Here is a 14728-nt window from a genome sequence, read left to right as displayed (position 1 = left end):
CAACTAGCTCTATTGATCAACAGTGTCACTGATTAAAGAAGCCTACCAACTTATAGATCGATGAGCCACATTCTTACGATGACAAATATTTAGTCTGAACAGTAATCTCTTGTCTGATCGGACACCCGCTTCCTCAAACACTCACTCATTTGGACACCTATGTGCTTGGACACCCGCGAGCTTGGACACCCATTCGTTCGGGCACTTACGAGATTAGACACCGTCAAACTTGGACACCCTTGAGCTCGAACCCCGACTTATGGACCTACCTTGTAGACCCAACTCAAAGACCCTACGTATGGCCCCGACTCAAAGACCCGACTTGTGGACCCGATCCGCGGATCCGACACATAGACCCAATATGCGAACACGACAAGCGGACCCGAGTCATGTCAAGAGTTAACTCATAATGAGCTCACGCTGACGTTGAGTGCATAATCGCAATGAAGAATGCCACAAGCCTAGCCGCCTCGCAACGAGCACTACCTCCAGCCGAGCAATTTCCTCGCTGCGAGTATTGCCTCTAGCCGAGCAGCCTCGCAACGTGTGCTACTTCTAGCTGAGTATTGCTTTACGTTAAGCACCGTTTCATGTCGAGTACTAGTTCTAGACGACATCTAGTCACTTCGGCCCGCACATGGATTGAATTTGAAGTCTCCAGCCAAAAGACTCTCTTGACTGAAGACCTGGGGGACTCCTATTGTACCATATATTGGGCCTCAATATTGAGGCTTCATTACTTAGCCCATGATTCATGTAAGAAGGGAGGAAACCCTTATTCTATAAAAGGGCTCCATCGCACTTACTAGGGGGAGGAGACTAGACGAGAGAAAAGGAAATAGACAGAGGGGAAACATGAAGGCAAACAGAATAGCAAAGAGAGCAAACACTGCCTCTATAGCCTCCATGTATATTCAACATTCATTTACATAGTGAAATAAAATCAACACCAGTGTGGACGTAGCCTCAACTTGAGGTGAACCACGATACATCTTGTGTTATTTGCTTCCCTATCTCTATTCATTTACATACTTATCCACACTAATGACCAGAGCAACCTAGCGAAAGTCACAAACTTGACACTTTCCGTTGTACCAAAGTCCTCGTTGATTTTGTGCATCAACACACCCTTTAGGCCTAAGTTCATTACTCTCATTTTTACTGGATTTTAGTGTTAAAACCAAATCAAACCAAACTGGTCAAATTAGTTAATTTTGGTTGATCTTCTGCCTTCCTTGCTTTTAGATATGCTCTACAATGCAATTTTTTTGGTATTCTAAATGTGAAATTCAATAAATCAAATAGCTAAGCTAATATTGTTTACTTTAAGCTAATCTAAATTACCGCACGAGATTAAGACGCATGCATATGGGAGCAAATTCTCGTCTCAAATTGAAATGATGAAAATCTACATACACAAAGAAAAGAGCCAAGCAGTTGGCATTGGCTATATATTAGAACAAAGTAGTTGGCATTGGATATATATAAAGAACTAAGGAGTTAACTCTAGCGTTTAGGTTCGTTGAAACTCTTAGTAGAGTGTTACCTAGTATGCACATCAATGGAGCACTATTCCCTTGAGATTCCCATAATATACTTTGGGGGTGGACGTAGGAAACTCAAAAAGATGTAGTTTGTAGTCGCGTAGTTAATGTTTGTTTTCAAAATCAAATAGGAAATTGATCTTCAAGGTGGAATAAGAAAGCAATATTCAAAGTTCAATGGGAAAACAATCTTCTTCATTGATCTCCAAGTTAGCTTGAGAGATTTAATTCTTTTAGGATTTCAACAATGAATGGGATGCCGTTTCTTCATTCATTGCTGAAGCAACTATCAATAAGGGTGCTTGGACTCTTCTTTCTCATCACAAATATTTACGTAAGCATTCGTCGAGAGCAAAGAGCAAGCAATTTATGAAATTTCTGGTGAGTGTCAAACAATCCAACACTTTTGCCGAGAAAATCAGAAATAGTCGAAAAAAATTCGGTATGGCTTTGACTAGCAACTTGGGCTAGGCCTTTTTTTTGTTTTTTTGTTTTTCGTTTTTTTGGCAAACTTGTTGATCGTCGGCCTTCTTTTTCGTGAGATGTGAACTATGTCTTTTAAAAAAATCTATCGTCCGAGAGAAATCTCTTGAAGTTTCTTTATATAGGCAAGGCGGCTCGACCACTTATGTGGGCTATTTTGTTGCCTCGTTGTCTAATTCGGATATTGCTGAGAGGTATCGGGACTGGAGGCAAAATGATCTTTCTATTTTCCCTCAAAGAGTCAAAGCTTGGTTGGTTGGTGACTAGTTTGCCCTGAAACTATGCATGAATGTGAATAAAACACAGAGATTGGTACAGAAATTAATAACGCTACACTACCTCATGTACATACAGAAAATTAGTAAAGAAACAAACTGAGAAACCTATCACTCACCGCTCCGCCACTCCACTTCAAGATTCCAGCAAAGGTTCTTCCTCTTCTTGTCTATTTATAGTAATATTGTTTTTGTCTTAAGAAAACACCCTAGCATTTTTTGGGTTAATATTAACCCTACTATCTCTACTATTAATATAATTCTCTTTATCAACTAAAAATGTGCGAAAAAGAAACATTATAGACAATATAGTAAATTACACGTAAAATGATTTTGCTATTTTTTTCTCTCTCCATCACAGCCAGGTGATCTCGTATTTTTCCTCCCACCTCTGACTCTCCTCTCCTTAATTTAAAGGAAATTTTAACGAAAAGCCTGCGATACCGTTCAATTTAACAAAAAATCATATTTTTACGCTAAAATGTCAAACATGGTACTATTCATTTTACCCATTATTTTGTCCTTATCATTAAAACTCAAAGTTTTCAAGCCATTTTCATTAGTTTTGCTTAATTTAAAATCATTAAAAACAAATCATTATTCTTATAAAGTAATATTTCTCTCACACACTTGACCTTTGCTAGCAAGAAAATGGGAAAAGAGTGCCCAAGAAAAAATGAAATGAAGAAAGAGGTTCCATTCATATCTCATCTTACCCGCGGGTGAGATACCTCTGAAGAAGACTAAAATCCCAGCAAGATAATGAGACAATGAAATTGAAGCCTTCCTCCTCAGCAACTTTCCCACCCTTTCTCCCACTCTTCTCGCTTAAAACCCCATTAACCCGAAGATGGCCACAATCTCATCCATATTCTCACCACCCAATATCCTTCACCACCCCACAAAACCCATCGAAACCTCACCTAAACTGCCCCTCCAAATCCTCAAACCAACCCAATTTCAGGGCTTTCACAAACTCACTTCCTCCTATCTGACTCTGACCCCCAGGCACTCACAGAGGCTCTTCGCTGTCGCCCAAGAAGTCGCGGCGGACCCGGCTTCGAAGGCTGCCAGGAGAGTCTACATTGGTAACATTCCCAGGACTCTGGATAATGCTGAGCTTACCAAAATTGTTGAGGAACATGGTGCTGTCGAAAAGGCTGAGGTATTTCAAAAATTTCCATGTTCCTTCTGTCTCCCTTTTGTATTTTCATGCCCTTTTGTGCTGTTTTAATTTGTTGGGTTATTGAAGATTTCAGAGCTCAGTGTGATTAGTATTTGATATTTGGTAGGCACTACTTTTGTGTTTGTTACCTTGAGAATGTGTTTAGTTTTGTTAATTTGGTTTAATTGGTGCAAAGGGAATTTGTGTTTATGAATTTGGTTTTGCTTGTCGCAAATCTTTAGTTATATTTTACGAAATTTGGTTTACGTCAATAAATAATTCCATGGGGATGTGTGTGGAGAATTGTATTGAAGAACGCTTTTTTTTGTATGAGTTGACTTTACTATAACAAAGAAAAGAGATGGCTATCTTTCCTTCCTTTTGGGCGTAGGTGATGTATGATAAGTACTCTGGAAGAAGTCGCCGATTTGCATTTGCTACGATGATGACTGTTGAAGATGATGCCGTGGTTGAGAAACTGAATGGAACTGTAAGTGTTACCAAGGTTCATAAGTTTATTTTGATTAAAACACTGTTAAAAAATGCATCTACTGAAATGTTTTCTGCACTCTGTTGGCACTTTTTTCAGTTTCCGTAGTAAGACCTTATTAATTGATGGAAATCAATTAACTCCATCTTGTTGTTATACAGGAGATCGGAGGACGTGAAGTCAAAGTAAACATAACTGAAAAACCCCTGCTACAAGCGGACACATCACTTGTTCAGGCAGAAGAGTCTCAATTCATTGACAGCCCCCACAAAGTTTATGTTGGAAATCTTGCAAAGGAAGTAACCACGGATACACTCAAAACCCTTTTCTTTGACAGGGGAAAAGTTCTTAGTGCAAAAGTTTCTCGGGTTCCAGGGACCTCAAAATCTAGCGGATTTGGGTTTGTTTCTTTTTCCTCGGAGGAGGATGTAGAAGCTGCAATCTCATCTTTCAACAATACTGTAAGTTTCTAGCTGGTGTACCATGTTTTAGAGGAAGCTTGGAATCTAACCATACAACATGCATACATATATTCACTTGCACATATTTATGGATGTTCTGTTGAGTTTTTGATACACTTGAGCCTGTTTGTTTATATTCTTATATGTTCTTATGGCAGTTTTCATACACTTTTATTATAGAACATATGACAGGGCGACATGCACCATAATCGAAAATGTATTACAAATCATGGCTACACTACATATATCTAATGCTTAATTGCTTATGCATCTAGAATCACCCCTGTCAATCTGACTTAATTCCTTTGTTCAGTGAACTTTTTAATCACCAACGATGAGCCAAATTACTGCAAGTCTTGTATAATTCTCCAAACTTTTAATCTGACTTAATTCCTTTGTTCAGTGAACTTTTTAATCACCAACGATGAGCCAAATTACTGCAAGTCTTGTATAATTCTCCAAAACTTTTTAATCTGCATGGTATCTCGTCCCTAGTTGCCTTTTAGTCTGCATAATTTCCTGCAAGTCTTGTATAATATCTTATCCCTAATCAGAACACCCTATGTCATCCTCCGAGCTGTATGCTTCCTTTTGGTTTCTAATCCTGCTCATGGTCATGTGTTACTACTACTACCACTACTAATAATGTATGCTGTCGAAAAGTGTTTGAGTTGGTACTGATAATATATTGTTCTTTTATCTTGATGGATTATGCTTTCGTCATGAATTTGTTGGAAGTGATTCTTCCCTTATTGCAAATAATCGAAACTGTTTGATTTCCTTAGCAAATTGAATCAGTTGCTATCCCCTTTCATCACGTTATACCATTTATTTGTATTACTTATTGTTCATTACAGTTGTTCGAAGGGCAAAGAATTCGTGTGAACAAGGCATAGTAGAGCTGGCAGAAGGGAGTTTGCACTTGTATCTATTGTATCAGAAACTAGGGTAGGCCCATATGATTATGAGTGAAACCAAAAATCGAAGTCATTTTTGTAGTTTCTTATGGTTTCAATCTTAATGACATTGTCACGACCTTGAGGTTTTCTGGTCATTCCTGGTAGAAGCTGATTGGATTGAAAGTTATCAATGTATGATATGGCATAATTAGTGCGTCCTGATTTTATTGTGGCTTATCTTGGTTGAAACTGCCTCTAACTTGAACTAGATTGAGCATCCGTTGAGTTAAAGTAATCTTGCTCAAGCGTCGTTTTGGATTTGGTTGGATTTAACTTGTTTAACAGTCAATATTAAGATCAAAACGAATGGCTTTTCTTTTGACCCATGTTCCTTAGTAGGACATGGAATGCTTTGTAATTTTGAGTGCATGCTAGAATTTGTGACATTTGATGTACAATGGTCATTATCACATCTGTTTATGCATTAATTATACTACGTAAAATTTGAAAAGACTGATCCGAAGTTTTTTCCGATATTTTTACAATTAGATAATTAATACGTTTCAAAGAAAACAATAGACACGAACAATACTCAAGAGGTGTGGCATGACCTTGGGGAATATCAAATTTCAGTTTTAAGACTTCTAACTAAGTTGAGGCGTTTCGATAGCTTCATTAAAAGAAAAATAGCTTGTGCACAATTTTCTTTTTGGATCGAAATTAAGAGGAATGTGCAAAAGATGAAAAAAGATTTGCAAAACCGCTCTCTAATTAAAATTAGGCAATAATAAAAATTCCAAAGCAGGTTTTCGCGAATAAATTTACGACTAACCCCGTCCCGCGCCAAATTAACAGTAGGACGTGAATGGCAAGAGTCGTAATTCTTGTAAACCTCAAGGGCTATTCGCGCTCCAAATAGGCGCCACTTTTCGTTTCCCGCGCCCCGTCTTCGCATTCAATCTCCAAGTAACCCTAAAACCCTCCATTTTCCTGCTCCACTCTCTCTAAGAATTCATATAAATACACACACAAACACAATCAAACAGCTGTATTTCTTTATAATTATATATCAGTTTCGGCATTGAAGAAGAAGTGCGGAGGAAGGCGGAAGGATGTTTTATTCACAGACGTTCTTGGCTCGGAAGGGCCCACTGGGAACCGTCTGGTGCGCGGCCCACCTCCAGAGCCGGCTGAAGAAGTCCCACTACACCTCCACCGACATCCCCTCCACCGTTGGTCAGTAAAACCCCTTTCCCTTTGTTTGATTGCCTAAATTTGAGTTTTTTTCTTCTTAATCTGGGTGTCTCAAATTCTGAATCCAGTGCTGCTGGTGCTTTCTGATCAAATTTGTGTTAAATTTCGAAACTTTGTTGCAAAATCATCGCCTTTTTCCGATAAAGTTTTGTTCTTTTCTTTAATTTTGATAAAATTTATAGTGTGTAGTAATATTCTTTGTAATAAAAGAAAAATTAAAATTTGTTTGGGTTCAAATCACTTCATTATTTTACCCTTTTTTTTTTTTTTTTTTTTTTTAACTTTTAATCCCTTGTTGCGAATGTTGTGGGTTTATTGTGGGCTGAATTGCTCAATGTTATTTGGTATAAGTTTGAATTTGAGGATATATTTATGTGCGATTTCTCATAAAAAAAAAACTCAAATATGGGAAAAATCAATTGGCTTTACGATGTTTGTACAAATGTGTTTGTCAGATCGCATCATGTTTCCGGATGTTCCTATTGCACTGAGAATGTCAGGACACCTTTTATTTGGCGTTGTTCGGATATACTCCAAGCAGGTCGACTATCTTTACCAGGACTGTAATGTTGTTTTGACTACCCTAAGAAAGACCTTTGCTTCCATAGACTTGAATTTGCCAGAGAATGCAATGCAAGCTCCAGTTCAGTCCATCACTTTGCCGGAAACATTTGACCTTGATGCTTTGGATTTGGATGGAGGCGTGTTTGGTGAGGGGTAATATTCTCATTAAGCCCTTTTCATTCATCTTTCTGTTCTGCTTCTAAATGAATGTATGATGCAAATGACCTTGTTTCCTCAGGGCTTATGATAATCATCACGCGAGTCAGGAGGACATCACACTACCAGGTTGTAGAAGTTAATTGCTGTTTGGAATTCTCATCTTTATTATTTGTCTTTGTTATGTTCATTCGATGAAAGTCTTAAAAATATTTTAACTTTGTGTCACAGATCAAATTCCTATTGCAACAGACCGTTATGTCACTATAACTTTTGACGAGGTTGACATCTTTTCTTTTCAATGATAGAGTTTAATGTTTCTGCTTTTCTTTACATTTATGTTTGAATGGTAAGGTACTCGATTTGTATTGTTACTGAATGAAACATGTGTTATTTTTAGGATATCCAGAACGAGGTTTTTGGTTCAGATGTTGCCCCCATGGATGAGGAGTATGATTCCTATTGCACTTAAATTCAATGTATGGTTCAAATATTTGTTCAACAAACCTGTAAATTTATTGGTTATATTTCAATGGTTACAGCATCCACTCTACAACTCCAGGTGAGGGTGTTCCTAGTGATCGCTTCACCCCTCCAATAAAGAAGCTCCAGAAGTAGATGTTCCAAATGATTTTGTCTTCCAAGATTCTGTTCCAAGTAACCATAGAGAAACTGGAGTAATGCAAGATGCTCTTCCTGATGATAGTTCCCTGCAGTTTGTTCAACCAATGGAAGTTATGCGAGATGATGCTCATCTTCCAGATGACGGTTCCCCTCAACATGTTCAACCAATGGAAGTTATGCGAGATGCTGTTCCTCCAGAAATTGTTCCTACGGTTTCTCTCAATAACGGCAATGATGTTAGTGAACCTGACAAATCTATTAACACAGAAATGAATGAGAATAAAGTACTTTCTCCAATTACAGAGGAGAATACACCTTCTGGTGGGCCATCTCCATTGTCCCTGCCAAGTTCAGGACCACGAGCTTCTATTGCTTCTTTGCCAGAAATGAACGGGAAAGATGTTTCCTTTCGTGAGTAGAGTTCTCATTGTCTATAGTGTCCTTAATATGTATGCATTAATAAGACACAACTTTGTTTTTTCCCTTGAATGTTTCTCTCTCCTGTTGCAGAAATGCAATCAACACCACATGTTGAGCAACCAAGAGCAAGAGCAAGGAAGAGAAAGCAGTATTTTGACGAGACCCTTGTGTTATCCAATGAGTATGGTTGCACATATTATTACTGTAGGGTCATTGTTTCTTCTGGTATTGATTACTGAGATTGGTTGTAAATTTTGTAGGTTTATGAATAGGACAATTCAAGATGCTAGTGATTTAAAGCGTAAAAGGAGGAATATTCCGTACTCTACTTTGGGTGTTTGGAAGTTGAACAACAGTCTAAGAAAGGAACAAATATTTTTTCAGCCTTCATTAACTGGTGAGGCGATCTTTTCTCTTCATGTATTTTCTCTCACTGCTTGTCTTCTATTTTAATGAGATTTTTTTAATGAGGATCTTGGTGTCTGCCTGTAGGATTGTGTTCGGATCTTCTTAACATTTTCGACAAAGACTATATATCCAAACAGTCCCATTTGTTTGAGGGAGCTCTTCCAGTCTCTGGACCTGCAACACCTCCTCCTCCTCCTTCTACAACTGAATTCTCCCCAGAGCGCTGTGTTCCACCATCTCTTCCTGTCATTGAAGTTTCCACAGAGTTTAATGGCGCAGAATCTCCCCCAACAATTGAACGTTTTCAGCATGCTGAAGAACATGATGGTGGAAATAACTTACCAGAGTATGAGGGTGCACAATCTCCGCCACAAATTGAACGTTTTCAACATGTTGAAGAACATGATGGTGGACACAACTTACCAGAGTATGAGGGTGCACAATCTCCTGCCACTCAATATGACTTTATTCCTGCTCCGTCTCCAAACTTAATGTCAGCTTCAGTTCCTCCATTGGAAGCAAGCACCGGAACTCAAATACTGCTGACACCGGATCAAACAGCATCGACTAGATTTCACGAGTCTGTAAATGAAACACCAAAGACAATGTTTGAGGGGTGGCTAGGTCCAGAGAACACTGGTCTATCAAATAATCCTGAATTCAACGATTCTACTGAAGCAGTAAGTTATTTAGTATTTGGTCCTATTTGTGTTTTGTGTAAATTGTGTTTGGCTTTGGTATCAATTTGCCTGTTTGACCGTTTATTGCCCATTGGTTGGAAGCCTTAAGTTCCCCCCTTATATTTGCGTGAGATGCAACTTAATAGAGAGCCTAAGGCTTGTAAAAACAGCTTACGGTATTGCACACAGTTCATTATACCGAGCTCTATAAATGCTTCACTTAGCCGTGAATAATAAATCTTACAAAAACTATAGGCAACTATTGCATCTACAAGACAAGTATTCCAGTCATATATATAGTAAAATGTGAGGATGATCTATTTGGAACGGAAGATAAAAAGGACAATTAGCATCTCTCATATTAGCTTAATGAATTCTCTTGAAATATTGAAATACATTCAAAAATCATCAACCAAAAATATTGAAAATTTCTGTATGTCGACTGGTTTTACATAAGCTTTAGGTGATTTTTGCTACAAAAAAGATCAATGTATGAGCTAAATTTCTTAATTACTTGTCAAGCTAAAGACGAATTGATGTAAAAGCATAGTACTAGTTGGCAGACCTGAAAAAAAGAAAGATAAAATGAGATACAACTCCTTTAATGAATATTACCTCTTAATCAATCCGAAAGGTTTTAATAAAAGCTTCTGTTTCTTACAAAAAAAGAAAAAAAATTTGAGATAAAAAACTATGAATGCATATCACCCAACACATAAGCAAAGTACTAAAACGAGGGCAAGACTAGTATTTAATTTTTTTTATTACCATGCACTTCATTTAGAGGATCAGATTTTTATTTGAAGACTATATGTGCTCTATATTTTGGCGTGGGATGGGCCATGTCCCCATTGTTCTCCCCATAGCCTTTTATTTGGAGTCACAAGTATATGATCTTATTCTTATTTTATGATAATCCTAACTCCTAATCCTCATTCATTTTGACCTTCTTTTCCTTGTGGACTAATTGTAGAAGTTGAACTGTTCTTACCATTATACAGGATTATCAACTTTCGACCTGCCATGCATTATGTGATGTTACAATTGTCATAATCTATCATTCAGAATATACTATGAGAGACATACTTTTTATTGTGAAACCGCTTTTGATGAACCAGTTAACTCCATGTATTAGTGCGTAACTCCACTTTTTTCCGCCTGAACAGTTTACTAATAATTAACATATTAACTCGTTGAAATGTTCATTGTAGGGTCTTTTTTTCCTAGAAGCAGATGGCAATACACCAGCTGGTAAACTCAGAAATCTTTATTTAATCTGTTATTCGAGAGATCATGTAAATTGTGCATAGTGTTTTTCTTGGCTGACTGTACGAATAAGTGTACACATTCTTCATATTCATTTACTTTTGTGTACACTGTTTGGATGACATATCTATGCTTGTACCAGGATCTCAAGCGACACAAGGAATGTCGGGATCTCAAGGGACACAAGGAGTTGATTCATTGTCAGTTAGAACCAGGTACTTCTCTTTCAATTGTTTCCGTTCTTTATTTACACAGGATTTAGTTAGTCACTGATTTATGTACTCGGTGGCTCATTATATTTATTTTTCTTATTATTCTCCCCATTTGGTATGCAGGGCTGTGGCTCAATTTTTGAAGAGGGAATCTTCTATCTCCTCAACTTCGGAAGATGTCACCGGAGATCTCAGCTTGAACAAAATTTTAGAAGGAAAAACTAGAAAGCTATGTGCCCGAATGTTCTATGAAACACTGGTAATTCGTTTGAGCCATATCAGTTAGGTTCTCTCGTTTGAATGCAAGTTTTTTTTATTGGATACTAATTGGAATTCACCTTAGCAAATTTAGAAGTTCTCCAAGTATTTGATGTGGCATGGATCTTATGGCACATCACAGATTTTATCATTTTAAGAGCATTTTAGTAGTAGGAACAAGGGAGCAAAATGTTTGCATAGTTTTCAATGCACAACTTGGGAGTTGATGTTCATAATAACCTAGTTATTGGAAATTGATTCAGTACAAGGGAGCAAAATGTTTGCATAGTTTTCAATGCACAACTTGGGAGTTGATGTTCATAATAACCTAGTTATTGGAAATTGATTCAGTTATCCAAGTTTTATTTCTTTGTTCAATATCATTTCACCTTTGAGTTTTTCGTTACATATCATTTATGTCTGATATCTGTTCCCGCAAATGTCACTCCACAAATAATAGCCAGAAAAATCTGTCTCTTAGCAGCAGAAGTTTCTCAAGTTGATTTTACATCAAGTCAAATGTTTTGGACTCAAATTATTTGTATGTTAAATTGGTTTTTGTTATCTGTTTTCTTATACTCTACGAACAAGTTAAAAATATGCTACCTTTTTTTTCCCGGGTCAAGGAAACTTATACTGCCTGTAGAAGTACGAATTGAGCATGTATTGGTATTAACTACTAATATGATTGTTCATTGTCACTTTCAGGTTTTGAAGACTTATGGTCTTGTTGATGTAAAACAAGAAGTACCTTATGGTGACATTATTTTGACATTGAACCAAACCCTATCAAAAGCTCAAATTTAAAAAGAGGATATGAGGTAATTTAGAGCATGTTTATCGTTGCAATATTTTTCCTGGAATCATATACACTTTGATATGTTTCAGTATTTGGGCTTTCTGATATTTAGCCACTCTGTAAGACTTGGCATGAGTAGCAAGTTTGTCTAATCGCGGTGTTTTAACCACAAAGGTAGCTACACTACTTGAGGTAAATGAGCATTGAAAAATGCTTGGGAGAAAATCCAAAACACGGGATTATACTGTTTTTCAGAATCTGGGTAAAACATTTGTGATTTTAGAGTAGTTCATATTCTCATGGGTCGTCTTTCTTTTTGCTTTTTCAGTTCAGATTAACTTTTATGTGTTCTCTCGGGCATGCTCTTACTGTGTGGATTTTTATTTTCTGTGAATTTCAGGCATTGGGTGAAAGGACATGGAGGGAATGCAGTTGAGTTTGTACAGAAGTTGCAGTGGAGTTTATAATTTTTGACCTCAGAGAAGTGTTAGGAGAGTCCACATGTGTATAACTAGCAGAGGAGGTTGTGATGTAAATTAAGTTACTCTGCTCATAGCTTGAGCCTTAAGTTAACTATCTATAAATTGCAATAATTCAGGCCTTATTTTCAAATGGTTCATGCTTTCATCATTTTCATGGTTAGCTTCGGGCCTGTTTGGTATCAACCGAATCCTGAAAATTGACTTTACCGTATAAGCCTCTACGCAATGGGTGATTGGTTGCTTCTACGTAATTGGTCGGGTGGAGATTGGCGACCAGTCTGCGGCCTGTCGACTACTCGATCTTGAGACTGTAATATACAACTGGCTGGTGGAAGTGATCATGATACCTCCTAACACAGAACTTGTTTCTTCCATACACTCAGACATGAATTCAAATTGAAACTGATTTGAGTACTTTCACAATTACCGTTTCTTAATAATTTACATATTGTAGCTCTTTAACTTGAAACTCAAATTCTGGCACACGGATATTCAGGTAGATGGTAATCACAAGCAAGTTCAGAGGAAACAAGAACAATTAGCTGCGAAATCATGACATTATTTCTTATTAACTATTGAAGTATGCAGAACACAAGTACGGCCAGAAGTCTAACAAGTCATAAACCATCCAAGAAATTCAACCATCTTAGATGTTCAAATGATACAAACTTAATTTCCAGCAAGAAGGGCATTGATTTTGTTTTCAACATGCGCTTTGTGGTCTTCAAGCCGACCCTTGATTGCATCATTTTCCCTGCGGACCAGTGTTGGAACTCCGGTCAGCTTAAACCTCGAGTCTACTCTCCATGGGTGATGTGCATTCCTCCATGTTCGTCTGTCTCCAACGTATGCTTCCAAAAGTGCAACATCAGCTATAGCTAGTAGCTTTTTGTAAGTTACAGGTTCAGCTCCACACAATCTGACATTGAACAAGGGACATCAGTGACAAGTACAATTCAATATCTTGTTTACGTTCCATAAATTGGAGGATCATCTAGCTAAATTCTCAATGCAGTCTTTGGTAGGGGAATCATGCAACGAGTTCTTTTACCACTAGCCTAGTCAACACACACATGAATAAGTATTCCAAAACCAAATAGTTTGTATCAGGAACAGTTCCAAAGGACAAAGAAGAGGTTTTAGTTTGTATCAGGAACTGCTCTAACAAAATAGTTTCCTACTCTCTTCTTCCATTACACTTGTACAATTTCTTTCTAGTTATTTTGTAAGAATATTTTGAATTTTGCTAAGATTCTAAATTTTGTTGTATCCTGAAAGTGATTTGCCAATAACCGTTTAACAAACTCATGTGAGTAACACTTTAATAAAACGACTCAAATCATAACTCAAAGTTCTGTTTAATCTTATTCTCCATATATCCACAATTACCACAACATGTAATACATCTATGAGAGTTTAAATTCAAATTGGGGGTTGCAAACTTTTGATGGCTTTTTACAACACCAACTCCTTGGGTTGCAGTTTTGATAAAAAATGATTTTAGGGAGACCATATTTTAGACTACATGATGTGCTGGTTGATGGTTGAATTCATTCTTTAAATTATTAAGGAAAGAATTCAATAATTAAAGAAGGAATTCAATCATCAAACACTACATCACGTGGTCTACAAAATATGATAGATAGTCTTTCTAGCATCACTTTTTGATAAAATGTTTCTGCATAAACATGTGTTTTTTTTCTTTCACAAAAATTCAAACATGAGTAAACATGATTGTTCAAACAATGATAATAATAATGAATCTCGTTGTTTTAAGCAATTATGGAAATAAGCGGAAGGAGTGTAAATCGGCGTGCAGATAACAAGATCTCATAATAGTGGATCATTTACTTTATTACTATGCATTGTCGGACGGTAAAAATAAAAAAAATCGTTATTTATTTTTAATTATTAGAAAAATTATAAAATTTCTTTATTACTATATGTTGTCGGCTACAGTCGAAGTCCGGACAGAAGGTGAAACCCACAGGCCCAAGGTCTGAGACCATGATGATCCTGCCCGTAATCAGCTCGAAGGTAAAGACTCCCATTATTTCAATGGTTACGACGCTTCAAAATAAAAAATTAGAAAATTCATTTTTTTAGAAAAAATCCCAACCATATTCCTGTTCACTGCCCACATCAAAACTTAATAATAAAAAAAAAAAATTATTTTGACATCTTTGTGAATAGTAATTGGTTTTTTTATATCCATTGTGAATAGTAATTGTTTTGCCAATTTCACGTTATGGGTAAGAATAGTGATTGTCTTGGCAATTTCACCTTAT

At 37.0% G+C, this 14728-nt stretch overlaps 2 protein-coding genes across 2 annotated transcripts; both read left to right on the top strand.

Annotated features, from left to right (window-relative positions):
• The first annotated feature begins 3030 nt into the window (after positions 1–3030).
• Positions 3031–5552, top strand: LOC103954898 (30S ribosomal protein 2, chloroplastic). The gene is made up of 4 exons (XM_009366755.3): positions 3031–3467; positions 3859–3957; positions 4119–4418; positions 5276–5552. Exons 1-4 carry the CDS (start codon positions 3153–3155, stop codon positions 5312–5314), a joined length of 753 nt encoding a protein of 250 aa, XP_009365030.2. The 5' UTR covers positions 3031–3152; the 3' UTR covers positions 5315–5552.
• Positions 5553–6302: 750 nt separating this feature from the next.
• LOC103954897 (sister chromatid cohesion 1 protein 3-like) lies at positions 6303–12570 on the top strand. Its single transcript, XM_009366754.2, is given in 15 exon segments — positions 6303–6553; positions 7027–7288; positions 7374–7420; positions 7523–7572; positions 7692–7741; positions 7834–7886; positions 7889–8326; positions 8426–8516; positions 8596–8732; positions 8828–9423; positions 10635–10674; positions 10832–10904; positions 11025–11160; positions 11868–11980; positions 12359–12570. Coding segments are annotated over 14 exon segments (2196 nt in total). The 5' UTR covers positions 6303–6429; the 3' UTR covers positions 11967–11980; positions 12359–12570.
• Positions 12571–14728: the final 2158 nt, after the last annotated feature.

The sequence above is a fragment of a genome, unplaced genomic scaffold (genome assembly GCF_019419815.1).
Source record: "Pyrus x bretschneideri cultivar Hongxiangsu unplaced genomic scaffold, Pyrus_bretschneideri_v1 Contig52, whole genome shotgun sequence".
Taxonomy (NCBI): Eukaryota; Viridiplantae; Streptophyta; class Magnoliopsida; order Rosales; family Rosaceae; genus Pyrus; species Pyrus x bretschneideri.
Note: the sequence above shows the minus strand (reverse complement) of the source record. Positions and strands in the feature narration are given on the sequence as shown.

Coding starts and splice junctions, on each gene's coding strand:
- LOC103954898 (XM_009366755.3), top strand. CDS start 3,153: ATGGCCACAATCTCATCCATATTCTCACCACCCAATATCCTTCACCAC. Junction 3,958..4,118: donor TTGAGAAACTGAATGGAACT/GTAAGTGTTACC, acceptor GTTGTTATACAG/GAGATCGGAGGACGTGAAGT. Junction 4,419..5,275: donor TCTCATCTTTCAACAATACT/GTAAGTTTCTAG, acceptor TGTTCATTACAG/TTGTTCGAAGGGCAAAGAAT.